General features: G+C 41.3%; 1 protein-coding gene across 1 annotated transcript in view; it reads right to left on the bottom strand.

Moving 5' to 3' along the window:
• The window catches only part of TYR (tyrosinase), a 51,931-nt gene that overhangs the window by 8,123 nt on the left and 16,462 nt on the right, over positions 1-27,346 (bottom strand). The window contains exon 3 of the mRNA XM_054386288.1: positions 23,265-23,412. Within this exon, the coding sequence (XP_054242263.1) occupies positions 23,265-23,412 (148 nt within the window). The remainder of the gene's footprint in view (positions 1-23,264; positions 23,413-27,346) is intronic.

Here is a 27,346-nt window from a genome sequence, read left to right as displayed (position 1 = left end):
GTGTCTTTGTGATTTGACTGCAGTTTCTGCTTAGTAAATCACATGGTTCTGAAGGATAGAGAAAACAAGGATTAAAGAGCTCAGTCCTTCCTCCTCCCTTAAGAAACATCTGTGACTGAGTTTGGATGGTCTTTTTGCCAGCTACACAGGCCTGTTCCTCTGTTTTCTGTCCACTGTTACAAGGGTTTTCACATCTGCATTAAAGTATGACTTTATCATGGTGGGTTTGACATCACCAAAGAGGTGGAAATATCTGAGGAAGAAAAGATAAGCTATGCGAGTCCAAAAATTTGCAAAAGCAGGTCAGCTGTCAGGAGAAAAGTCTTACACCAGCCATAGCTTCTTCACTGACCTTGGTCTATGCCTAGCTGTTTTACATGTTCTCACTCCTCTCAGCTGCTGTTGTGCAGGGTTTTATTACCTTTTCTTAAAGCACCAGACAAGAGCACACAGTCTCAATCTGTGCCAGGGGAGGTTTAGGCTCAAGGTGAGGATAAAGTTCTTCACAGAAAGAGTGATCTGCCTTTGGAATGTGCTGCCCAGGGAGGTGGTGGAGTCACCATCCCTGGAGCTGTTCAAAAAAGGATCGGACGTGGCACTTGAAGCCATGGTTTAGTTAGTCATGAGGTGCTGGGTGATAGAATGGACTTGATGATCTCTGAGGTCTTTTCCAACCGTGTTGATTCTATGATTCTACTACTCTATGATTCTAAATATATTATCACAGAGATGGTACCACTGTCACTGATGTGCTCAGCTTTAGCCAGCAGAGTCTGTCTTGGAGCTAGTGGGCACTGACTCCATTCAGCATGGGGTCAGATTCTGGTATCTTCTCACAGAAGCCAACCCTAAAGCCCTCTTTTTGCCAAACCTTGCTGCATAAACCAAATACAAGCTATCACCCACGCTTCTAACCTCAACTGCTCCTTTCCATTTTTCTCTACCAAAGTTTGTCCCATTAGCCGTCTGTCAGTGCAGGGTTGTATGTCTGCCCTTCAACTTGGAAGCAGAAAGCTGAAAGGCTGCAGTACAGGAAGAGTTGTATTGACATTTTCAAGTCAACTACTAGGTGTGTTTGGAGAACGAAATTAAGAACTCTTCAAAACATCCTCAGATCTGCCTTTGTCTGGGCTTTGTCTGCTCAGCTCTTTACTTTGTTTCAGTCCTCAGATGCATCCCCTGATTCCATATGCTGATTACATAGTGACCTTGGCTTGTCAGCATACACCTGGATGTGCCAGACTGGAATAAAAGAAGTGGGAAGACGCTGGAAGGAGAGCAGTTGCAGGTATCTTATATGTGAAGAAAAAGGATGCTCTTTGAGAATATATTAGTAGGAGGAAATTATGAGCATCAGGCTCAGGAAGTGATTGCTGTGTTCTTTAATCAGTTAGGAGGCATGGAAGTGGTCTAAAGAGACCTGTAGCCTGTACCTTAGTTGAGATTTTTTTTTTTTTTCTCAAGAATTGCTGCTCTTTGACACTGGACACTGGCTGGAGGACACAGACTTTTCTCTTCCTCTTCTAGTTAATAACCAGCTGTGCAGGGCCTCAAGTTATCTCAGAAAATACTCTGTAATATCAGGATCTCTGCAGCACATCCAGGGATACTGTTGGTAGAATTTTACTTTCTTTCTTTGGGCAGAAATGTTGAGAAATGTGTTGTCCACCCCAGCAAATTAAAGCCCTCTTACATTCATCAAGAGAGGCAGGGCCAAAGCCTTGGTTCTTTTTTAGGATCAAAAGATTTATTAGATGAAAACATCACTATGCTCATACACCTTGTCAACCCTTAACAATGGAGGTATTAATCTTGATTAAAATCTTCATTTGTGACTCTCATCTTCAGTTAATTTCATCAGCCTTGTCTAGAAAAACTTGTCAGAATATTAATGTTCAGCAGAAGCTTTCAGATGGATAAACTCAAACAATGATATCAAGGCTTCAGCTACAGTTATCACAAGAAAGTTTGAACAGAAACTCTGTAATCAGATTGCATCTTTGGAGAATGGCATAGAGAAATTGAGTAATCATTATAAAGTGCATAGAATATAGAAGAAACCAGGGCATTAATTTAGCTCCAGTGGAGATAGGGAAGTGTTGGACTCCAGTCCCTTCCCTGCCTTCCTGTTGTGATTTGGGCAAGGCACCCTGGCTATCAGTGCCTTGTATTCCTAGCAGTTGTAGAAGGAAGGTGAGACAGCTTGTCTCTTCAGCACAAGGCTGTTAGAGGTATAGAGATACTTTGGTTATGGGGACATGGTAATATTTTAAGAAGGCCGCGGGCACAGAAATTGGACTGAATTTTCCGTCTAAGAACGATCCAGATCCTAATTTTTGAATGCTCAATCTGAGGCACTTCTTGGGGCTTGGTTGAAAAAAAAAAAATGCTCTGCTGTCACATTCTGAAAATCTGGAAGGCTGACAATCACAAGGTTCCGAGCTAGAAGTCGTCATTCATCTGAAATAGCTTTGTATTACATGCTCTGAAATCCATCATCCTCTCTAGATGACTTAAATATTGCCACTTCATAGCAGTTTCAAGAAGAATCCCGAGGCCAGTAATCTTTCAAGCAGAATGCAAATGCAAAACATTTCCATGGAAATGAGCATATGTACTTCTGGATTCTTTCAGTTACAGTGTGGCTCCCGCATTGGATATTGAGCATTTCTTGGCAGTAGCAAAAGCATTGAATTGCCTGCCCTTGCAGCTGATCTTTAGATTTAGACACAGTCTCATGCTTCTAATTACTGGTATGAGTTGTGCTTATACACAAGGTGTGTCACACAATTCATTGTTTATGCACAGCTCTCTTCTTTAGCCGTCATAAAAATCACAAAATCCTTGCTAAAATCTGTTTCATCTTACATATCTGTAGAAATCTCAGAAACATCTGTTAAGGTTTTAGAAGTCACACTTTCCATTACTCCCTTTGGAATAGTTGGCCTTGTGCATTTATCTTAGCTTTGGTGTGTTTGTGTTGCTGTTTTTTTTTTTAATGTTTTGTTTTTGTTTTGGTTTGGTTTTGTGGGGTTTTTTGTTGTTCTTGTGGTGTGGTTTATTTGCATGCTGTAAAATATTAGGATCATATTCTGATTGCTAATAGAGCAACTGGGTAAAGTTGCATTTATTCTTTCTACTTATAGACTTGTTCCTGGCTTATTCAGTGAGATGGGCTTGTAAAACTTGTTTTTATATTTATTTATTTATTAGCAAAATAATGCATGATGCTCAGTGTTTTCATCAGGACCCTCATGTTTTTCTTCTTTTGCCTGAGAAAATCTACAGATTTAATATAACTGTAGTGTTTCTTACATCCTCTTCTGTTTGTATTTCTCCTTTTAAAAGGGGAACACTGCCATTTCCCTGCCTTTCTCATATATTGTAAGAAAAATAATGAAAGAAGGAACCTTACCCTTACCTTTCATGATATATTTCTCAGCTATGTGGAAAAAGAAGCCTCCCAATTACATCCAGATGGGAAGAAATTCCATGGAGAGGGTACAACTTCAGCTATGCCTCTTTTGTGAAGTACAAATAGTTCTTGTTTGGCACCATAAGCCATTTCATATCAGAGAGTTTTATGACTCCCCAGCTGAAGCTCTTAACTTCCTTCACTTATTTTAAAGGAAAATTTAAATCCTGAAGTAACCTGTGGCTTTTGCTGTCAGCCAGGTAGTGACATTGGCACACTGCTCCTGTCCTTGGGGACTTGTCTTAAATGAAAAAACTTAGGCTAAAATATATATATGGATTTTTTTTTAAATGCAATTAGCATAAAATGTGCTCTTCTTCATGCAGTGCAATCCTGTTTTGTAAGCAAAGAGAACACATCTGAACAGTTATGATGAATCACCTGACAATTTCTTCATGTTTTTCGGTCTACAAAGACATTGCTTTATCAGATAATGGGCACGTGGTTTCTGTGACAGAGAAATCAGTGCTTTCAGATCAGATTTTGATCCAGTTACTCTTGATACTCTTTTTCCTTTTCTTCCCTTAAAAGAAGCCCTGTTGTAAGTTATTTCCTTTTAATACCTTGAAAATAAATACTTATTTTAGACACTTAGCTCAGTAGCTACAAACCTGAAAGAGCTTAGGGCTGCAGAATTAAAGCTACACACAGACAGACAAAAATGCTTGTGTAATTAGCTGGTCTCTTTATGGACTGACAAATATCCTAGTAGAAAAGCCAAGCTTGTGGCAGAATAGCAGATCTGAGATCCCTAGAATTGTTATCTTGGCAAACCACTGCTATTACTTTCTCTTTATATGAGTCCCTGCATCCTCCCCTAGCCCTGAGAGCCTAACAAAGCAGGACTATGAATTAAGTGACATCTGAAGGGCTGTTTTATTCCACATTTCCTCCCTTACTTGACATAATAAGACTGAAGATAACAAAAAGACAGATCAGGTTCTGTGAAATCCAATCTCTGTATTTCATCTGTGCAAAAAAAAATCATCTGGGCAGAAGTTCAGTGAGAGAGAAATCGGTCCAACTCCCACAGCAGTCTGGTTTATTGCTGTCTTCCTCAGCATATAGACAAAGAGAGCAAGCAGATAATTAGTGATTTGTTTAGGTAGGAGTGATAATTTCCAGAGATGGAGACATTTTTAGCATGGCAATCCCAGCTAGACTGGTGTCATTTGGGAGATGTTGGCAGTGCTGAGGAGAGCAGATGGGATGTGAGTGTGGTAGGAAAGACAAGGCAGGATAAAGAAGAGCTAATCAAAAGTCATTGGGAATTTTATTCAGAGAATAGAAATGGTGAGAACCTAATCGAAGATCTAGCAGATGTAAACCATAAATCCTCCAAGGTGACAGCTCTTACCTAGATGGGTCATGGACAATCAGGACTGATACAGAAATTTAAAATATGGAAATGAACCAAATGAAATGGAGATTAGTCTCCTGATAACCCTAATGTCCTTTGTATTTCTTAAGTGGGAAGCAAAAGTGATGGGGAAGAGGCAGCTTTTATTTAAAGGCCTTGGATAGATTAAAAAATAATTCTATCTTGATTAGAGCAAACACTGTTTCTGACTGCAAGGCTTCTCCCTTTGCTTGAAGAAATCAAAGTGCCCCAAGTGCATGTCCCAGTAAGAGGTTAAGGAACTAAAAAGGACTGGAGAATAATTTGAATTTTGAAAGATGCCCTGACTCACATTTAAAGCTCAAACAGGCTCAGTCTTTCTATATTGCACTTCCAAAGCAGAAATTGTTGAGTATAGTATTAAAGACTGAAGTTTTTGAAATTAGTAGATTATAATGATCAATAGCATATGCAAAGATTATTTTTGTTGTAAGAAATAGAATTTAAATATTGTAGAATGGATTGGACTTGGACGAATTTAGGCTAAAATAAGGCTCCATGTATCTAAACTTTGGAAAAACTGATCTAGGGACATGATAAATTCACTATCACTAAAACCCTCTAATTCAGTCAGAAGCTGCATGCTTGATGCAAAAATAGCTGAGGGAGGTTATCTGGTTAGAAGAATTCTGAAAAAGTCATAAAAGCAAAGAATATCCCTCCTGCATAGTAGAGAAACTTCAGAGAGTGTTAAAGGCTCCATTTTAATTTAGAGAAAATCAGCACAAAATGAAAATGACTTGCTTGAGTTCATACTAGACATGCTGTGGTCGAATGCTGGTGTGCCAGCAGGTCAAGGGAGGTGATTCTCCCCCTCTACTCAGCTCTGGTGAGACCCCACCTGGAGTACTGCATCCAGTTCTGGAGCCCCTATTACAAGAGGGATATGGACATGCTGGAATGTGTCCAGAGAAGGGCCACCAGGATGATCAGAGGGCTGGAGCACCTCTGCTATGAGGACAGACTGAGAGAGTTGGGGCTGTTCAGTCTGGAGAAGAGAAAGTTCTGAGGTGACCTTATTGTGGCCTTCCAATATCTGAAGGGGGCCTACAAGAAAGCTGGGGAGGGACTTTTTAGGCTATCAGGTAGTGATAGGACTAGGGGGAATGGAATAAAGCTGGAAGTGGGGAGATTCAGACTGGACGTGAGGAAGAAGTTCTTCACCATGAGAGTGGTGAGAGCCTGGAATGGGTTGTGCAGGGAGGTGGTTGAGGCCCCATCCCTGGAGGTGTTTAAGGCCAGGCTGGATGAGGCTCTGGCCAGCCTGATGTAGTGTGAGGTGTCCCTGCCCATGGCAGGGGGGTTGGAACTAGATGATCCTTGTGGTCCCTTCCAACCCTGATTCTATGATTCTATGAAACCTCAGCTGTGGGGCTGCTTTGAGCCTGCCAGTCTAGATGCCTCTCAGAGTCAGGTTATACCATTGCAGTGCATGGATTCTCTCTCTTTTTTTTTTTTTTTTTTTTGTTTTAAACATTTCCCCTCCTAATATATCTGTGTACAGATCTCTCTAATTATTAACGAGCTTAATATCTGTGTGCACCCACACTGATAGGTCTAAAGAGCTGGTATGTGGCAAAAAAAGTAATAAAGACTCCCACCTGGTATGTTGATGCTTTGGTAGTTTAAATTTTCATTGAGGGCAAATATACTTTGTTTTTGCAAAGAGGTAAGGTGCTTTTACAGAGAAAATTAAAGCCATCTATAAAAGACATGGATATATCACTTCCATTTAATTTTGTATAAATAGACCTGAATATTTTCCTTGTTCTGCTCTGTACAGACCAGATTACACACAGGAAAATGAAACGAGCCTTAGTGGAAAATTAATTTGGATAAAGCTCCTTGGTTTAAAGGGGGGAGTATGAGTAGGGGGGGGAGGGGAAGGGAGATTGATTTGAGGATGATTAAAAAAGGCCACCAATATCTATTACTGAATTCATATTATTCTATGAATAATATATGCAATGGGGTTGTAGCTAATGAAAGGATGAGTCAAGAAATAATTGGGTTTATGTTGCCAGTGGGATATGCCAAGCAGAGTGTAAGTGTGTGCTGGATAGCTTCATACTGTTCCAGATAGTGTTGTGTGATCTGAAAAAAAAAAAAAAAAACAAAAAAAAAAAACAAGATGCTGCTCACAGGAAGGAAATTTTAAAATCAAGAAAAAGTGAAGTAGAACAATAAGTGTAGCTGTTTTCTTTATTGTTTTGGAAAACATCTCTCCTAAAGGTATTTCTCGACATGTCTTTGCAATCATGAACAGAGCAACACTTAAGTGATTGCAGTGGAGATGAAACTAGATCTTAAATATCTGTAATGAAAGATTTCCATGTATTTAATCACTGCAGAGACACTGTCACAGTGTAAACTTAATTGGCCTTTCAGGAAGATTTTCTAGGAGAAGTTTAATATGATGTGTTTTACTTTAAAATTAAGGGCATCTGGAAAGAGAGAAAGGAGGAAGAAGAAAGTTCAGTATCTCTGTTCAAATTCCTCTGACACTCAATTAGGAACATGTGCTACACTGTAGGTATCCTCAGTAAAAGGTCTACAGTCCCCTCATGATGAAGTTTCATGGACACTCTGGGTCCATGAAACTACAGAGGACACCATCCTGCTTTTCTGCTGCCTTCTCATATTCACTTTCCTTGTAAGCATTTGTACCACCATGCCATAACCAGGATTAAGGAGTAGATCTGGTTTAAAAGCAAGCATCTCATTTGTTTTGTTATGGGATAGCTGAGGTGACATAAAGTCATGGACTTGACTTTGCACAATGGCCAGGACCTGCACAAGAGTGGAACAGAGGTGAGCACCTCCAGGTAGCACTGGTGAGCAGGACTTCTTGAATCTGTGTGCTGATGCTGAGGTTGTAAAGTCAAGGCACTGCATTGTTTGCCATTGTAGGTGGTTATAGTGCAGTGACCTTTCAGTTTTCTTTTTAAGTTGGCTAAAGACAGGACTGGGAGGCTCAGGCAGGTTGTAAACAAAGTACACCAGTCATAATGTGGATGTCTGATTAAAAACTAAGATGCTGCCCTCAATTATTTTGAGAAAGACATCCAAGGCCTCTGAGGCTATGCCTCCTCCACTGCTGAATCACTGCTGAGGATTGCCATAAGTTACAGTGCTCACTCTGTGTCTAGTCCAAGCTGCTGGGGAACATCCAGGCTTTCACCATCACTTCCAAGCTGCCAATATGCAGCAAGCGTCCTGGGGCACAATCCTCTTCAACAAACATTTGCAGTACAACTGTCAAGTCCATGGACCAGCTGCTGGAGAGATCTGTTTATGCATTTGAGTGAGGCAATAGGGAGATCAGGGAATCCAAGGACAGCTAATGGGTAGGCTAGATGTTTAAGAACAGTTACTGCAGAATCTAGACTGTGTATGTATATATCTACATATGTGTATGTGTATTTTCCCATAGCAGGCTTTCATCCTGGTCAAAGAGGTCAAGAAGATGAGGTTGTTGGTGCTACTGGAATGTGTGTGAGTGCTATATTTCTTGTGTTGATCTGTGTAGTTGGCCAAACACATATGCACACGAATATATATATACCTATTGTGTGTATGTGTGCCTATTGGGAATATATTCTCAAGCTCTACTGGTTGGACCCAAGAACATGGAGCTGTGGTAGCCATATAACCTTTGGGCTTGTAGATTTGACACCCCCTAACACTTTCAACACAGACTTGCATAAAATAGATGAAGAATGATGTTTTAGCCCAGTGGAGCTGTTCCCTCACAGAAGTTGTGCTTCTGATTTTATTTTATTTTTTCTTGGAGCATATATTCTCATGTAGATTGATTATGTCTTTAAAATATGAATATTAATTTACAGGAAAGGCCTGGCCTACTTTATTGTTTCCCTTTATTCCACATTCTGAACCAAAAGGTTGGAGGGTTTTGTGGACCACGGTGAAACAGACCACCTGTGACAATGTACAGATGACATGAAACCCTGTACTTATCCGGGGGATATTGGCTGCAGGCTGCCTCACAAAGGACCATTCTCTGGATGAGGCATAATAACATGCACTTTGCTGACACCTTCCAATCCATTATGCAGTACCACTAGAGCTGGGGACTTATGTGTCACCTACAGGTCTTGCCACTGCTCTGCTTCATCGTCCCACTACAAGCATCCGTACTTCCTTCCATCTCCTTTGTTCTCCTTTATGGCACTGCACAAACTGAGAGCTTGAAAAGCATCAAATAAAGCAAATAAGAGGGAGGAAGATAGTAAAGGTATAGGCCCACACAACCAATCCCATCTAGGAGACAGCTAAAAAAACTTTCTTTGCCCATGTCCCACTTTGTCAGAAGTTTCAGGTTTACTGCAGCTCCTGAGGTTATGAGGTATTTTTCATATTCCCTCTACCAATATGATTTAGAGCAGATTTTCCACCTGTCTATAATATGTCCTTAACACCTCTATAGGATTAAGATAAGTGAAGGGGCTTCAGCCTTTGCAGTTGAAACTGTTCCTCTTTATCTCAAACAGTGTGCATATCACTTGGGTGCAGAGGCCTGCATAGCTTCTAGTCATTGCTCCAATAATCATGTAGTGCTCCAAATGTTTATCTTCTAGAAAAGAAAAGGTAGCAGCCCATCGAGCCTCAGTTGTAAGAAAAAGCTGCTCAGGAACATGAGTAGTGCAGAACGTTCAGATAAAACAATGCTGAGCAGAGATCACTGCTGGTGGTCTTGGATGAGATGCTGCTTCTTTCTCAGAAAGAGCCACTGAAGTCCTGCATTTCTATTCCTCATTTGCTCTGCTGATTTCTTTGAGTCATGTCATGAAACGCCTAGGTATTCCTAGAAGAGTTTGTTCTTCTTCATGTAGCTACTTGGGGTTCCAACCCTGTTGCATACAAGTCTGGTAAACAACTCCCATAGCACAAAGCTGAACATGCTGACCAATCCAGTAACCTACTTTCCCTGTTGGTGAACTTCACAGAAATATTGTTGTTTTTTGTCTTCTCAGAACACTGGGTAGGCTGAACCAACACGTGCTGAGCCTTATGTACGATCCCTTGCTGAATGATTACAACATACAGCTTTATTCCTGCTGGAGAAGGATGGATAAATTGAGCATGACACATTGCTCACAACACTAAAGGCAGGAGCTGCATTGGAAATAGTGTAGGAATCTGTGCAGAGGAACGTCAGTTTTCTCTACTGCAGCACTAGGTAGTACCCCATTGCAACCCAGCTATGCAAAAAGAAAGGCAGCTGCTGTGGAAGCTTATTTTGCATCTCTACTGGAAGAAAATTATAATCTTAGGTGAGGCTTAGCTGGGCTGAGATTTGGTTAGATATCTAATCTAAACTCTATTTCTTTTCTTAGGAAAGCCAGCCTCTGGTTTACAGCAGTGAAAGTCAGCAAAGGTGCAGGTGACAACTTCTTATTCCTTAAAATAGCTGTCATCATATGTGTTGTTTCATTCCTTTCTGCCAAACTAGGGCAATGTTTGGCTAGAAATCTTTGTTTCTCACTCAAATTTAGGTCTCCAATGCTACCCAACACTGCAAACCCCAAGATATAGATAAGACATTATTGTGTGTCCTGTGTTCTTTGTAAATACAGAAATACAAATGCAGATGTGTTGCATGGCGGGAGGAAAGTGTCCAGTTGTTGGAGCATATATCCACTGTTAACTTTCATCTTTGCCATGGTTTGCAGCTAACAGAGAAACATCACTTGAAGTAAGAGACAGTACAAATGCCAACTGCTTCAAAGTTTAATAACTAGTTTCCCCTGAAGAGAAAGATAACAAGCAGATTAAAATGGACTACTGAGGAGCTAGCTGGACTGACTCTATGTTACCCACTCCTGTGCTCTGTAATTCAATTCTTTTGAGACTGAGGGATTGTCGTTATTGAGGTTCACAAGGGCATATAATACATAAATCACATCTATGGCAGCAAAGTGATAATTTCTTTTGATGAATAGAAAGTAGCTATATGTGGGTGAGAAAAGTACCATGTTTTCCTGTGACTTTTTACAATTTGAACAATTCCATCAGCTATTATTACAGAAGTGCTGCAGGAAGGAAATTCAACGCTACCCTAGCTGTCTGCATCAGAGCTTGTCTTGATTGCTGTGTCACAGAGAGAGCTTTCTCCTCCTCCAGTGTTAAGAGAATAGGTGAAGACTAACCATGTGGTTCTTGCCAAGAGTCAGGGCAAAGAAATCTTTCCTTTTAAAAACCACTAATCGCTTGCATAATATGTAGTGTACAAAGAGATCCATTCTGTAACTGCGTTGGCTGAACTAGAATGTTGCAGTGAGTGATATGAAATATGTACTTTAAATGGGACTATTTGAACTGAAGCTCCTGTATTATTGATTTTGAAGAGAATGATGGGTCATTACAAACATCTATCCTGAATAATAACGTGGCAGGTGAAATTGCCAACTACTATATTTCACCTATAAAACAGAAGATGTCTATTTAACCTTCCTCTTGCGATTCCCCTAAAGCAAGGTGGATCTGCAGCATTTTAGGTTTTATATGTGCTTAAAACATAAAAGAACATTTATCTCCAGAGCCCATTCCTTTCCCTTATTTCTCTCCATCTCTGATCCTTTATGAGCTATCTGTTGTTTCCAAGATGACTTATTTAAAAGTGTGGGTTACTTTAGACACAATCTCAGGTATATTATAAAGACCCAGCCCTTGTCTGTTGAATAGGAAAAGAGGTCTTCTGAAGGAGGGTTGCTCTAAACCTATACTCCTTTTCTTTTACTTATGACCACTACGCAAGATAGAACCATGGTGTGATCCTCCAAAGCTGTTACTGCACCCCTTTGGGTGCTTCCAATTGCAATAGCAGGAATTGCAGAAGAGGACTTGGAGGTACTGGAGGATGAGAAGTTGAACATGAGCCAACAATGAGTACTTGCAGCACAGAAGGCCAGTAGCATCCTGGGATGCATCATAAGCAGCATAGTGAGTAGGTTGAGAGAGGTGACTATGCCTCTCTACTCTGATCTGGTGAAACATCACCTGGAATATTGTGTCCAGCTCCTCAGCAGGTCCAGAGGAGGGTCTCAAAGACGATCAGAGAGCTGGAGCACCTCTCCTGTGAAGACAAGCTGAAAGAATTGGGACTGTTCAGCCTGCAGAAGAGAAGGCTCTGGAGAGACTTTATAGCTGCATTTCAATATCTGAAGCGGACCTACAGGACGGCTGGGGAAGGACTGTTTAGAAGGACATACAGTGGTAGGACAAAAGGCCTGGAGCAGGGTAGATTCAGGATGGACATTAGGAGAAAGTTCTTTACAATGAGAGTGGTGGAATACTGGAACAGGTTGCCCAGGGATGTGGTTGAGGCCCTATCCCTGAAGGCATTCAAGGTCAAAGCTTGATGGGGCCCTGAGCAGTCCGTCTAACAGGAGATGTATCTGCTCACTGCACAAGGGCTGGACAAGATGACCTTTGAGAATCCCTTCTACCCTGACACATGCTGTGATTCTGTGACTTACCGAAACATGTTAGAGTCCAGCTCCCGTACCTGACGTATGATTTGCCTTTCTGCCCCAGACACAGCAGCATCAAAGGAGAGATTCTGGGGAGTTGTGTTTCTCAGCAACACCCCAACCTTCCCACTTACACTCTGTTTTTCATGGATATATTTATATGGTATTTTGCAGTAGATATGAACTCACTACCCACATACTGAGCCCACTTTGAGTGAGTCAGCTCCATCAAACAAGCTGAATAGCTCTGGTTAACATGCTACTAATCCCAAGAGGTTAAGAGGGGCAGGTTAGCAGCTCCAGTTCAGTGCCAGCTGAGGGCTTGTGCTAAGAGAGGGAGTATGTGTTCTCCTGCACATTTGTGGACAGCTCCAAGGGGAAAAATAAAACAAGGCAAATCCTTCCCTGCTTTCATTTCTAAAAATTTCCATGCTAAAGTTTTCCAAACCTTCAGTACTGATATGTTCTCTATCTCCTACTTGTAGAAGTTTTTCTGTGCCCATAAAGAGCTTGTGACCAAAGTCATTCCTGCCCCACCCTCATATGAACCTCTGCTGGAGAGTGTTCTTTTCCCTCCGATTTCCTTTTTGAGAAATGAGAGCTCTTTTGTGTGGAATGAGGGCTTCCAGCACAGCAGCTGCTGGTAATAAGGTGTTTGTCTAAAGCATCAGAGAAGGGTGAGAGATGAGCTACCTTGCTGCTGAGCTGCAGGGCCTGCTGGTGGGCTGTGGCTGTGCATGTGGATTAGTGCTCTCTCTTCCCAGTAGAAGATAGGTAATACTCAGGAGACAGGGAGAAGAGGCAACTGCCACACAGTGTGCATTGCAAAAATGTAATTAATTCCTTCAAGATCTTTGGAGATGGGGAGATAACTTTTCCAGGCTCAGTCTTATTACATACCCAAGTGATGGATGGGCCATACACCTTAAGCATTCAGGTGTTATAGGTGTTTGTATTACAGTAATTTCTGAACTTGAGTTTAAACAGACTCTGTGCTAGGCATTTTGCAGAGATAAGAAGCATTTTGAGTGGATTCATCTGATCAAAAGACAAAAAGGTGCTTCAGGTGCTGCTTGCATATGAGCTGATTGCTAGTCAGTAACTCTTTGACTATAGACTTACTGACTGTAAGTGGGGGTCAAAGGGGATGTCTGCATTGTAGCTCAAGTAACACAGCTTAGCCAGTGCTGAAGATGTGTCTCCTTAGAAGGAGAATCCATCAGTTCTACCAGCTGTGGCTCTGATGTAGGCCTACATGTTAACACGTAGGTGAGGTGTAAACATGTCATTGGCTCCAATGGTGATGCTCTCACTCAGCCATGTGCCAGGGAACAATGGAGCTCACTGGGAAAGGAGAACTAAGGTATAAAATAATCTCCTATACAGAGCTCCTCACACAGACTTAAAAATAATGTGGCTTTGGGGGGCTTCTTTAAATATTGTGCTACTACTCCACAAAGATAATATTTAAGTTCTTCTACAGCTGTCCTCGGCTTCCTGCTGCTTGCTCTGTCTGCTTTTGAAGTTAGCTTTTTCCATCTTTATCCATCTTGCACATATTCAGCATATGCACAGTTTACCTGAAATTATTCAGCCCCCACTGACACTATGAACATGATCCTATTTTCTTACTTTGTGTGTGTGTGTGTGTGTGTGTGCAGTAGCACTTTTTAATCCAGTTGTTTAATTCTAAAAGGCAACCTCAAGGTTATGGTCGTGCATCCAGAGTAAGACATGACTGTCATACCAACTGGCTCCCACAAGATTTCACTCGGCTGACAGATATCAAAAGATATATCAGAAAATTATGAAAGCTTTTAAAATAGTATTTGGGAGAACCAGGGCCTGTCCTAATACACACCAACATCTCAGCTTTGTTCTGGAAATGGTGCAAAAAATCCCCAGTTCAGGAGCAAATACAAGGGGCTTCACTCATAAGAGCTGCTTTTGCTTAACCCTGTGCATAGCAATATCTCAGTGGTGTTCAGATTTCTCCTTCGTGCCAGGGACAGTTACGGAGATGACTTCACCTCATCCACTGCTGTTTGGTAGGATATGTTGCTGGGTGCAGACTATAAAACACTGAGCTGACATGATGCAGAAGGACTGTGGGTTTACTGTTGCTGGGGAAGGAGGTATATTGCTAATGGAATCCTCTTGACCTGCCTTTTCCAACAGATTTCATATGGCTTCAAGCCATATTTCATTCAGCTCCAGAAAAATATGAGTTAGGCTGTGTCATCATTTTTTTGCAAGCATAGCTCAGAAAGTAATAAGAGTCTTGCTGTGCCCATATCTAGAAAGAAAATTAATCATATGCTTAGTTTTTAATGAAGAGATTTCTCTATTTTCACACTGCTTAATTATTACCTGATATGTCATTATATTACAGTCTCCATCTCAGCTGTGCTTAAGTCACTTTTTTGGGTGTCTCTAGGTTTCCATGTACTAAATGAGGGGCGAGCAACTGATGTCATTTACCTGGACCTGAGCAAAGCCTTCAACACTGTCTCACACCACATCCTGGTCTCCAAACTGGTGACACATGGGTTTGATGGGTGGACCACGAGATGGATAAAGAACTGGCTTGATGGCTGCACCCAAAGAGTGGCTGTCAATGGCTCCATGTCCCAGTGGAGGCCAGTGACAAGCAGAGTCCCTCAAGGATCAGTCCTGGGACCAGTCTTGTTCAATATCTTTGTCGGTGACATGGACAGTGGCATTGAGTGCACCCTCAGCAAGTTTGCTGATGACCCCAAGCTGTGTGGTGCAGCAGACACGCTGGAGGGAAGGGATGCCATCCAGAGGGACCTTGACAGGCTGGAGAGGTGGGCACAAGCCAACCTCATGAGGTTCAACAAGACCAAGTGCAGGGTCCTGCATCTGGGTCGAGGCAATCCCAAGCACAAATCCAGGCTGGGCAGTGAGTGGCTGGAAAGCAGCCCTGAGGGGAGGGACTTGGGGGTGCTGGTGGACGAGAAGCTCAACATGAGCTGTCAATGTGCACTTGCAGCCCAGAAGGCCAACCAGATCCTGGGCTGCATCAAGAGAAGTGTGGCCAGCAGGTCAAGGGAGGTGATTCTCCCCCTCTACTCAGCTCTGGTGAGACCCCATCTGGAGTACTGCATCCAGTTCTGGAGCCCCTATTACAAGAGGGATATGGACATGCTGGAATGTGTCCAGAGAAGGGCCACCAGGATGATCAGAGGGCTGGAGCACCTCTGCTATGAGGACAGACTGAGAGAGTTGGGGCTGTTCAGTCTGGAGAAGAGAAAGTTCTGAGGTGACCTTATTGTGGCCTTCCAATATCTGAAGGGGGCCTACAAGAAAGCTGGGGAGGGACTTTTTAGGCTATCAGGTAGTGATAGGACTAGGGGGAATGGAATAAAGCTGGAAGTGGGGAGATTCAGGCTGGACGTGAGGAAGAAGTTCTTCCCCAGGAGAGTGGTGAGAGCCTGAAATGGGTTGTCCAGGGAGGTGGTTGAGGCCCCATCCCTGGAGGTGTTTAAGGCCAGGCTGGATGAGGCTCTGGCCAGCCTGATGTAGTGTGAGGTGTCCCTGCCCATGGCAGGGGGGTTGGAACTGGATGATCCTTGTGGTCCCTTCCAACCCTGACTGATTCTATGGTTCTGTGATTCTACGAAATGGGAAAAAAAAAAATGATTCCTTGGCCTCGTGCTTTGTCTGTGTTGTCTCCAACTGGAGACAGTTCAGGGTAAAGAATAACTCTTATTTTCATATATTAAAACAAGTCTGGAAACCTAGTGTTGCTTGACAAGAATTTCTAAAGATTCTTTTTGAATCTTTTCACTCCAAGTGTTCCAAATTCTTGAAGCAAATAGTTTGTAACTGCTAAAAAAAAGTTCCTGTTTCCTCTCAACATTTCAAAACAAGAGAGCAACTTGGTTTCTCTCATACCATTTTTTGGTTTAAAAAACCTGAGTTGACATTTAAGAGAAAATGAAAATGTTCTGTTTCAAGAACAGAGTAAAAATAAAAAGCTCTTATTTTGACATTTCCTGAGAGTGAAAATCAAATTTCCTCTTGTTAAAGTATTTTCCAACAAAATCACTTTTGACATAATGCTAACTCTTGTTTTTGGAGTGGAAGAAGAACTGGCATGAAGGTGAGAATGTTGAGCCCACAGGGACTGGGAGTGTCCATAAAAGTGGTTTAGAGAATGGGTAATTCATTGCTGGTGTGCAAATTAAGATGTATCGATTTTGATTTCTAATTTATTTTTTAACATATTGCTCCATATATGATTTTCAGTTTAACACTTTACTGATAATCAGTGTATTAATGAACATCTTATTGTTAGATCCTTAGATAAGCCAGAGTCTGGCATTTCCTAAAGTTCCCAGTTCCATCTTGTCACTGAAGAAGGGGTTATTTTAGCATCCTGCAGAGGAGTCTATGGCAGCTGATGTCGATGAACATCACAGAGACATTTGCCTTGATTAGGCAGAATTTGTAGCATTTTTATTGGGCTCTGTAGCTGATGCGTAGGAGGATTTCTCCTTCACTAGCTTGGAAGTATGCATGCCTGCAAGTTGCAGTAAAGGAGTCTCCATTTTCTATGTGACCTTATGCTTGACACTGATTGCTTTCAGCAGAATGCAAGTACACACACACAAGTACACATGAGCACAGCTCCATCCCCAAAGGTTTTGTCCCTTTGAAACAAGACTTTCATCCTGTGTGATAGCAAGCAAAAGAGTAACTGAAGCATTAAGATCAGTATAAGGATGTCCAATTAGACAGTCTCTTAACAACAGAGCTTATAATATACACATAGGACAAGGGATAACAGACAGATGCAAACATCAGTGTGCTAATGTCTGAGTTATTCTACAAATGTCCTTTTGAAAGGAAGAATGGTGACTGAATTTGTGGATGTGTGGTGTAAACAATGTGCAGTCATGAGGAATATGGAGGGATTTAGTGCCAAACAGATATGGAATGATGAATTTATTGAAGGGTGAGTTCTCTAAGAATCAATATGGAATTAATTGGAATTGGGCAGTGAAGGGCCTTGAAAATAGATACCAGCAATCTATCTGATATGACAGAGAGCCAAGAAATGATAGAAGGGTGTGAAAAGAGAGGAACACTTGGGAAGAACATTGGGTTAATTCAGTGGCTATTGCAGCAGTATTCTGAGCTATGCAGTTATGCATGAAAGCTGGAGAAATAGGTCCTATAGTGGTGGCATCACTAGAACTGACAATCTGGGCCTAGCTGTAAAATTAGCCTAACAAGACTAGACTTTAGAGATGCATGACACTGAAATCCTACACTCTGTTGTGTGTCAAGAAAAACAGTTCTAAATATCTTGCTATGAAAGTCATCCATGGCATTGTAATAAATCTCATCCATTACTGCAGAACTTAGAAATGAGATGAGAACTGGGGCCCTATTGCCTTAGCTGCCTCCTGAACTGGCAGATGGAGCTAGGAACCAGTATAGTCCCCCTGTAATCCAGGAGGAAGTGGTAAGAGACCTGCTGAGCCACTTGGATCCTCACAAGTCCATGGGACCAGATGAGATCCATCCTAGGGTGCTGAGAGAGCTGGCAGATGAGCTGGCCAAGCCTCTCTCCATCGTTTATCAGCAGTCCTGGCTCACTGCAGAGGTCCCAGATGACTGGAAGCTGGTCAGTGTGATGCCCATCCACAAGAAGGGCCTGAAGGAGGAACCAGAAAATTACAGACCTGTCAGCCTGACCTCGGTGCCAGGCAAGGTTATGGAACAGGTCAACTTGAGTGAAATCACACAGAACCTACAGGATGGTCAAGGGATCAGGTCCAGCCAGCATGGATTTAGGTGGGCCATGTCCTGCCTGACCAACCTGGTCTCCTGATCAGGTTGCCCACCTGGTGAATACAGGGAAGGCTGTGGATGTAGTCTACCTGGACTTCAGCAAAGCCTTTGACACTGTCTGCCACAAGAAGCTCCTGGCAAAGCTGGCAGCTCATGGCTTGGACAGATTCACTCTGAAATGGGTCAAGAACTGGCTGGAGGGCCAGGCCCAGAGAGTGGTGGTGAATGGTGCCACATCCAGTTGGCGGCCAGTCACTGGTGGTGTCCCCCAGGGATCAGTGCTGGGCCCCATCCTGTTCAATATCTTTATTGATGATCTGGACGAGGGGATTGAGTCCGTCATCAGTAAGTTTGCAGATGATACCTAGTTAGGAGCAGGTGTTGATTTGTTGGAGGGTAGGAGGGCTCTGGAGAAGGATTTTGACAGGCTGGATGGGTGGGCGGAGGCCAATGGGATGAAATTTAACAAGGCTAAGTGCAGGGTTCTACACTTTGGCCACAACAATCCCAAGCGGCACTGCAGGCTGGGGACAGAGTGGCTGGAGAGCAGCCAGGCACGAAGGGACCTAGGGGTGCTGGTTGATAGTAGGCTGAACATGAGCCAGCAGTGTGCCCAGGTGGCCAAGAGAGCCAATGGCATCCTGGCCTGTATCAGGAATAGTGTAGCCAGCAGGACAAGGGAGGTTATTCTTCCCCTGTACTCAGCACTGGTCAGGCCACACCTTGAGTACTGTGTCCAGTTCTGGGCTCCTCAATTCAAGAGAGATGTTGAGGTACTGGAACGTGTCCAGAGAAGGGCAACGAAGCTGGTGAGGGGTCTGGAACACAAACCCTCTGAGGAGAGGCTGAGGGAGCTGGGGTTGTTTAGCCTGGAGAAGATGAGGCTCAGGGGTGACCTCATTGCTGTCTACAACTACCTGAAGGGATGTTGTAGGCAGGTGGGGGTTGGTCTCTTCTCCCAGGCTACCAGGAGCAGAACAAGGGGCCACAGTCTCAAGTTGTGCCAGGGGAGGTATAGGCTGGATATTAGGAGGAAGTTCTTCACAGAGAGAGTGATTGCCCATTGGAATGGGCTGGCCAGGGAGGTGGTGGAGTCACCGTCCCTGGAGATGTTCAGGAGAAGACTGGATGAGGTACTTAGTGCCATGGTCTAGTTGATTGGTTAGGGCTGGGTGATCGGTTGGACGGGATGATCTTGGAGGTCTCTTCCAACCTGTTTGATTCTATGATTCTGCGATTCTATGATTCTAGTACAGAGGTCTTTAATGGCAATTTATTTTTCGCTCTGCTATTTAGTTTTTCTTGCAGTTTGCAAGGGGAATTGTTGGGGTGGGAAAAGCAGAGATATAGAGTAAATTAGAAGGAAAAGAAGAAACATTCAAAGGACAGAAGCACAGTGAGAACAGATGAAAATACTATGTGCCTATAGAGATGAAGGATGTGAAAAAGCTGGTGTAGAGGAAAGAGTTCCTATTCAGAGCACAGAAAACACACTGGTGAGCTCAAATGGGACTATGGGCCCTTGCTTTCACTGCTTGTGCAGCTGCTCCTTCCAGCTTGAGTGGGTTGACTCCTCCCTTGTTATTCCCTTGTGCTGACTGTAGAGCATATCTGAATAGCAAAGAGATTTGCAATTAAGAGAAATGCTTCAGAGAGCTAAAAAAGCTCTCATTTTTGCTGAATGTATATTTTGTTGATTTATTTATTTATTTATTTATTAAGCCATTCAATTAACAACTCATTTTCAGGGTGGTCACTTTCTTTTGCCAAGAAATGATTTTTGATCCCTAGGTCCTCTAGCTAGTAAATAAGAAGCAAGGAACCTCATATAGCATTGCTAAAGAAAGCTGTTTCCTGGGTACCATCATACTTCTCCTCTGCTGAAAGAGGATGACCTAAATAAAAAGGGAAGTATTTGTAAGCAAATACTTTGCTTTCCCCCTAAGACATATCAGCTACACCTCTGCTCTATCCACCCTCCCCTCCCTCATTTTGTGCATCAGGCCGTAGATGAGAAAGGCTGGAGGGTAGCAGATGGGAGGCAGTGTTGCTCAGTTAGGAAAGTAGCTCCTAACATTTGGCTCACACCTGTCAGCAGGCTCCATATACACTTGTTTATCCTCCTCTGTACCATATGTTTCTGAGTAAAATCAATTCCAATGATCTATTGCCTTATTTCTATCACTCCTATTATGGTCGTAACTGAGCATTTCACAGTCGTCAATGCACTTACCCTGACAAGAGTCCCTGTTGCGTAGGCATCTAATATCACCCACTTTACAGATGGGTTAGCTGAAGCTCAGATCAATTGCTCTTCAAAAGTCTTGTCAAAATAAATGGGAAGAAAACACATCTCCAGGAGATGTGAATTTGGGAGAGGAAACTGCATGCTCAGCTTTACCCAAGGAATTTGCATTGGAGTATGGAATCCTTCTTTTGGGTCCTACATGGATACTTAAAGTGCTGGATCATTCCCAATTTCTTGACAAAGAGCTCTTCCTTGCTTTTCCAAGACCCTGCAGACCTGTGGTTGGTGGTGTTTAGTCTTTTCACACCATTTTTCAGTGTGAAATCTCATCTCACAACTCTCCATGTCCTCACCAAGGCCTGGAAGAGATGCTGTCCTCGTCAGAGATTTAGTTAAAAAGTTAGTTAAAAGCCCATTGGCTCAATGTAGTGATAACTCAGCTCAAAAGCATTCTACCCAAATGAGAAGAGCTGATAAGAATTAAAAAAAAGCCTTCTGCTGCTGTGGAGACTGTTTCTCCCATTACCTCTATTCTTTAAATTTTTACTTGCCTCACAATAAAGAACACCTTCACAGCCCTTCGGATTTAAAGTCTATGTAGGAGAGGAACAGAGTTTTTTTTTTAAATGTACTGTATGTACCTATCAGTCACCTACTTATTAATTATAACTAAAAGCATGATTAATCTGTCATGGATAAGGCTGCTAAGTAAGCCTAATCATGCTAATGCATTTCTGTCACTTATACAAAAGGCAGTGTTATTATCAGTTTTCACACCCATGTATGCTAAAGCCCATATACACAGCAGCTGCAGAGCTTGCTTTCTGCCACAGATGGTTAAGGTTGCATCATGGATATCTGTATTGCCCCCACAGTGCCTGTGCAGTGTTTTATTTCTTAACACTAGTAGGATTTAATTATGTTATCTTTTGCAAATAATTTTAATTTCTAAAAGAGATAACAACTTCAGTTGTGAAAATTACTTCCAGGATCTTATGATTACGACTTGAATTCCTCTGTAGAAGGGGTCAGCATGAGGACCAAAGTGTTACTTAAGCTCTACAATCAGTGGGAATTAAGAGATTCATAGGTCTTATACAAGTGTGAATACCTAAGGAAAACGATTATTTTCATATTATAGACCATAAGCTTTCTGCTCTGTATTTCTTTTCTCTGAATATTCAACTGATCCATTTTTTACTAGCCTAGAAACTGGAAAGCTAATTTCCATGCACCAAATTCAAAGTTTGTAATCATACCTGAAACACTGTGCCTCCATCTTGTTAAGCAGCCATTAAGTGAATATGCGAAGTCACAGCTAAGCTGCACTGTTTAACTTCTAAAGAAAAGCTTTTCACAGAAAAGAGTTTCAAAACTGACACCTCTAGGAGGCTAATTATATCCTATGGTATTAGGAGTAGAAGGCAGGTGGGTCATCCTTTGAAGGAACCATTCCACAGATGACTGGGTGACCTGCTTAAAATTAATGCCCTATTTCTGGATGAGTAAAGTGTGAAGAATACCACTATTAGGCTCTTTATATATATATATATATATATATATATATATATATATATATATATATATATATATATATATATATATAAACCAAGGAGTAAAAGTCCAACTTCAAATTTGTCTTATTACACCTGTTAGCTCTTTGGTTAAACAGAATAAAGTTTGTAAGAGTTTTGAGGTGAAATGCGTGAAATCAAAAAGCTTCACTTCAAGATGATGTCTTCAAGATGATGTCTGCAAGATGAAATCTGTATCCTTTCTGTTCTGCATGCCTCAGTGACCCAAATAAAGAAACAGTTTTTATTTTCAGCTGAATAAGTGCCTTGCAGGGTCTCAGTCAGTAGGGTTTTGAGCATAAAAAATTATGAAAGAATCCCACAGGTTTGCACAGGGTAATAGGTTTTTTTATCTAGCCAAGTAGAATGGTCAAGCCATATTTTGTAGCCAAGTAGTGGTCAGTGTGTGGTGGGGAAAAGTAGAGGAAGATTGGTAAAAAAAAAAAAAGTATAAAGTGCTCCAGAACAAGTGTTGTTTATGTGGATTTTACAGTCTCTGGCTTAGCTAACATTTATTGTTCTTTAATGATCACAGTTTGGTGTAATGCAGTTGTTAGTAAACCGTAGTCCTTTGAATGTGTTATAGTGACACAGAAGTTTTTAAGGTCACCATTAAATCTTGGAACGCTGCCCTCAGCATAGCAATTTTACTCTTTTCTTGCAAAATTGTGCTCCCCTATCCTTTCTTATTAACAAACATGACATTCTTCTGTTTGCTTTCCTTTCATTTTGCACAGCTGTACTCTTCTCTTTCGTCAAGAGACAGTCACAATTTTGTCACACCGAAATACAGATTTGTTTTTCTTCTTTATTTATGAATAGCACACTCGGATTTTCCTTGTGGAATATAAATTAAAACAGCACTAACATTTAGAAATGTAAAGGAATTGCTCCAACTGATTATAGTCATGTTAAAATGAGTCATGCACTTTTGGTCCAAACTTCCTGACATACACATCCATAGATATTAATCACTATGACGTCACTGAAGAATTGGCACTGAATTGGCACTGAAGTATTGGCAATAAAATCTGAATGCACTTGTCAATTTTTCAAATTATATTTAATCCAGTGAACATACAGACAGGTTAGGAAAGGCACTTGCTCTCAAATAATAGCAGAGCTCAATTGCACATGTCTGAAAATGCAGTGCCTGTGAAGGCATGTAAAATATTTACAGTTTTGAAATGCAGGTGAAAACCCACTGTAAACCACAAAATTAATTATATTTACTAAAAAGAACTAAACTCACCTGTCAACAAATGCATGGTGTAGTACAAACACAGGATCATTTGCAGAGCCTTGTACTTGGGACATGGAGCCATTCATGTAGATGTGAAGTGCATTGTGCAAACCACTTTGGGAAATATTTGAAATTGCAGTCCGTGGATCAGCAAAGCCTGTATGTTCAAGAGGAAATCATATCACGATATGACAATGCATATAATTCTTTTTTCCAGTAAGACTGAAGATCAAAGTACCTCCTTTCACTCCATTTATGTTCAGCTTTTTAGACAAGGGCTTAGGAAAACACATAAAGACATGCTAATGTATTTCAGAGGCATAGCAAAGTGGAAATTAGAATAAGCTAAATTAAAACTCCTGCAATGTAGCTAATGTAGCATGTCAGCAAATGTACTGCTTAATTGCTTTATATTTTTAAATTTCTTTATCCATTGTGTCTGGCTGTTAAAAGGCAGCATAATCCCTGCAGACATTTATGCGTGTACAATTATTCATGTTGAGAAAGTTTATTCAGTTTAATTTCGTTTTTGATCTCTGCACTTACAGGTTCCTAAGATAACACAAGTTATTATATCTCATCATATAATTGATCATTTAATATTTTTTATCTCTACAGAAGACTTTCTTCTATTGATAGGAACAAGCACAATACAAGCTATAATCTTAACAAAATTATTTGGAAAATAATCAATAATCTTCCACAGTCAGAACTGTAGGATGAAAATCTGAGTTGCTGTTATTTTGCAGGGCACTTAAAATATGAGCTTTGAGAAGAGGTCAAACAGATGAAGTCTCAAATAGAAATACTGGAAGAAGTGTCTCTCCATTAGTCTTTATTTGGTAGCCTTTTCACACCTTAGCTCTGATATTGGTAGCTTTTCTCAGTATCCTGACAGCCAAGCTTCCCCTCTACAATGCAGGGACTCCTAATAAAAATCAACATAATCATCTGATACTTCTATGGGATTTTCCAGGAGAATAAAAGCACAAACACATAATCTTCTCTCATTTTATTCTTTATACGGTCTAGGCAGAAGTCTACATGTTTTATATCAGACTTAAAATTTCTTTACATCTTGCAAACACTTGATCTAGAAATTCATTATAAAATATACAGAATACTTCTTTTGCTTCTGGACAACTTTTCATGAAGCCTGCACCTGAACAAAGTGTCTCAATATTCAAAAGTTCTGTAGCTGGGATGACTTTAAAAAACCCACCCTCCAGCTCCCAGTTAGTTGGAGTGCATTCAGTCAGTGTCAAAGGTGATATCATGTCTAATCATGCACATAAGTTCTAATATATGATTTTTTGCTTTGCACACTCCAGGAATAAAACCACAATGTGGTGTCACTTTATTTTATTAGCCTGAGTCTTATACTTTCTCTCAGTCTTTTAAAAAGACTTTAGTATAATCAGCTATCCAGGGTGGGATACAACGAAATTGGGCACAGCCATTAAAAAAGAATTTGTGAAAACATGAACAGTTTTTTCAGAGTATAGGAAACTTTGCTGAATTGGCTGCAATATAGTCTGTTCTACAGCAAACGTGAGGCTACAAGAGCAGTGAGCTGAAATAAATGCTTCCTGTCTCTAGATAAGGGAGTGCCACTTTCTTCACCTGCCTTGCCCCACATTGTGCCTTCCTCTCCATTATGCGAACTGTACCTCATCAGTCCTTCTATGAACTGATTTAACTCACTAGTCTGGAAGCAAACTACCCTGGAGCGTGAGATGTCAGGTGTTTTCCAGGCTGCTGAGATAGAGTCCCTCATGTAAGGGTACGGTGAGATAAGAGCTCCTGGAGCGCGACTGTGTGTTGGATGGAGGAGGCGCATAGAGAAGCAGGATTATCCCTGATGGAAGTGAGCTGTTAAATCATCCAGCCAGTATAGGAAGCTGTACCATTCAGACATCCTTTTAATTATAGTGCACTAGAAATAACCATTTTACTGAAGTTTTACTAATTATTTCAATAACAGAAAAATCACATTTTTGATAGATCATAAACCTGATTCTGCTTCTTTTCATAGCACTGCATTTCAAGCAACAGTTATTCAGTGGATCTGAAGTAGCTTCACTGGAGCCACGCCAAATTAGATCAGGTAGGGATTTAGTCCAAAGTTTATTACAGGAGGAACTAAGGTTGCCACTCAAACTTAGGGCTACCTGTCAGTTTTTAGGATGATACATAGATGGTTCTCAATGAACATGCAGTTGGGTCAGGTATATTTAATCGAGTATTTAGTCGTAATAACTGCAAATTTTGCAATCTAATAATGGAGACCATGGAAGTCCATGTACAAACAGTCAAGAGCAAAGCTTTATCTATTGAAAGCAGATAATATTTTCAACAGTTGTTCATTTGCCACTGACTGAAGCATTCTAAGAAAACTTAGCAGAGGGCGTTAGCAGCATTCAATGCTATAGGAATTGAGGAACCATTCTAACTCCTCTGATTATCTTTGTAGACCGCTTAATATCTGTGGAATCCTTAATATCATTAACCTCTTAATAATAGTTTTTCAGGTGATTATTTTTTGTTGTTGTTTTTGTTTGTTTGTTTGAATGCTAAAGATGTTTCTCTTTCTTGGCTACTAGTTAGGGAGTGGGACTTTCAAGGTCAAGTTCTGCTTTATATGTTCTTGAGAGGATCAAGTGCACCCTCAGTAAGTTTGCAGATGACACCCAGTTAGGCAAAGATGTTGATCTGCTAGAGGACAGAAAAGCTCTAGAAAGGGACTTGACCAGGCTGAATCTAATGGGCTGATGACAGTGGTATGAGGTTCAACAAGGTCAAGTGCTGGGTCCTGCCCCTGGGTCATAAAAACCCTTTGCAATGCTACAGGCTTGGGACAGTGTGGCTGGAAAGCTACCCAGAAAAAAAGGACCTGGAGTTATTGGCCAACAGCCAGGTAAATATGAGCAGCAGTTTGCTCAGGTGGCCAAAGAAGGGCAATGGCCTCCTGGCTTATATCAGGAATCAGTAGGAGTAGGGCAGTGATTGTCCTCCTGTACTCAGCACTTGTGAGGCTGCACCTCAAATATTGTGTTCAGTTTTAGGCCTTTTAGCACAAGAAGGGCAATAAAGCTGGAGAGGGGGTCTGGAACACAATCTTGCAAAGAGCAGCTGAGGGAACTGGACTGACTTAGTCTGCAGAAAAGGAGGCTGAAGGGAGACCTTACTGCTCTCTATAGCTGCCTGAATGGAGGTTGTAGTGAGGTGGATGTTGATCCTTTCTCCCAGGTAACAAGCAATAGAACAAGAGGAAATGGCCTCAAGTTTCTCCAGGAGAGGTTTAGATTGGGTATTAGGAAAAAAATCTCCACTGAAAGAGTTATGAGGTATGAGAACAGGCTGCCTAGAGGGGTGAGAGAGTCATCATCCCAGGAGGTATTTAAAAAATGTGTAAATGTGGCACTTTGGGACATGGTTTAGTGGTGGACTAGGCCATGTTAAGTTAATGGTTGGACTCAATTTTAAAGATCTTCCAACCTAAAGAGTACTGTGATTTTTATGATTCTGTGTCTGAGCCCAACTGGCTGATATATTTAGTCCCACTCTCCATGGTGAAAATTTTTTCTTTAATAAGTGTTTCACATTTTAGAGAAGTCAATAGATGTATCTACTTTTAAAATAGGAAGGAATAAGAAACGTTTAAGAGTTTTACAAAAACTTTTTAAAGAATTTTAAGACCACGTCCTTGGTAGACCTTGAAGTTAGTGATGTTCTTCTGACTTATGTTCACTGAGTTTTTCTTCAATCTCCCAGAAAATTTGTCAGGGTTTAATCTCACATATTTTCTCAAGCCGTGTTATTACTATAATCTCTCTGGTGTAAGGTAGCTGCAAGGTCTTGAGGGCTGTAGTAAATGAAAGTTGTGATTATCAAATTTAGAACATGACGCTCTCTTGAATTTTTCTTAAAATGACTCTTGTAGACCTTCACCGTGTTCTGGCCTGAATAGCCTTTCTAGTTCTCTAGCAAAGACCATCTGAAACTTGACAGCACTTTCTCAATGTGCACTATTAATTTACCTAGAGGCTGAGATTTGAGCTGGATGAGGAATGTTGGCTGTGGGCTAAAAC

Source organism: Indicator indicator, chromosome 1, assembly GCF_027791375.1.
Source record: "Indicator indicator isolate 239-I01 chromosome 1, UM_Iind_1.1, whole genome shotgun sequence".
Classification (NCBI taxonomy): Eukaryota; Metazoa; Chordata; class Aves; order Piciformes; family Indicatoridae; genus Indicator; species Indicator indicator.
The sequence above is the reverse complement of the archived record's forward strand: the minus strand, read 5'-3'. Positions and strand labels throughout refer to the sequence as shown.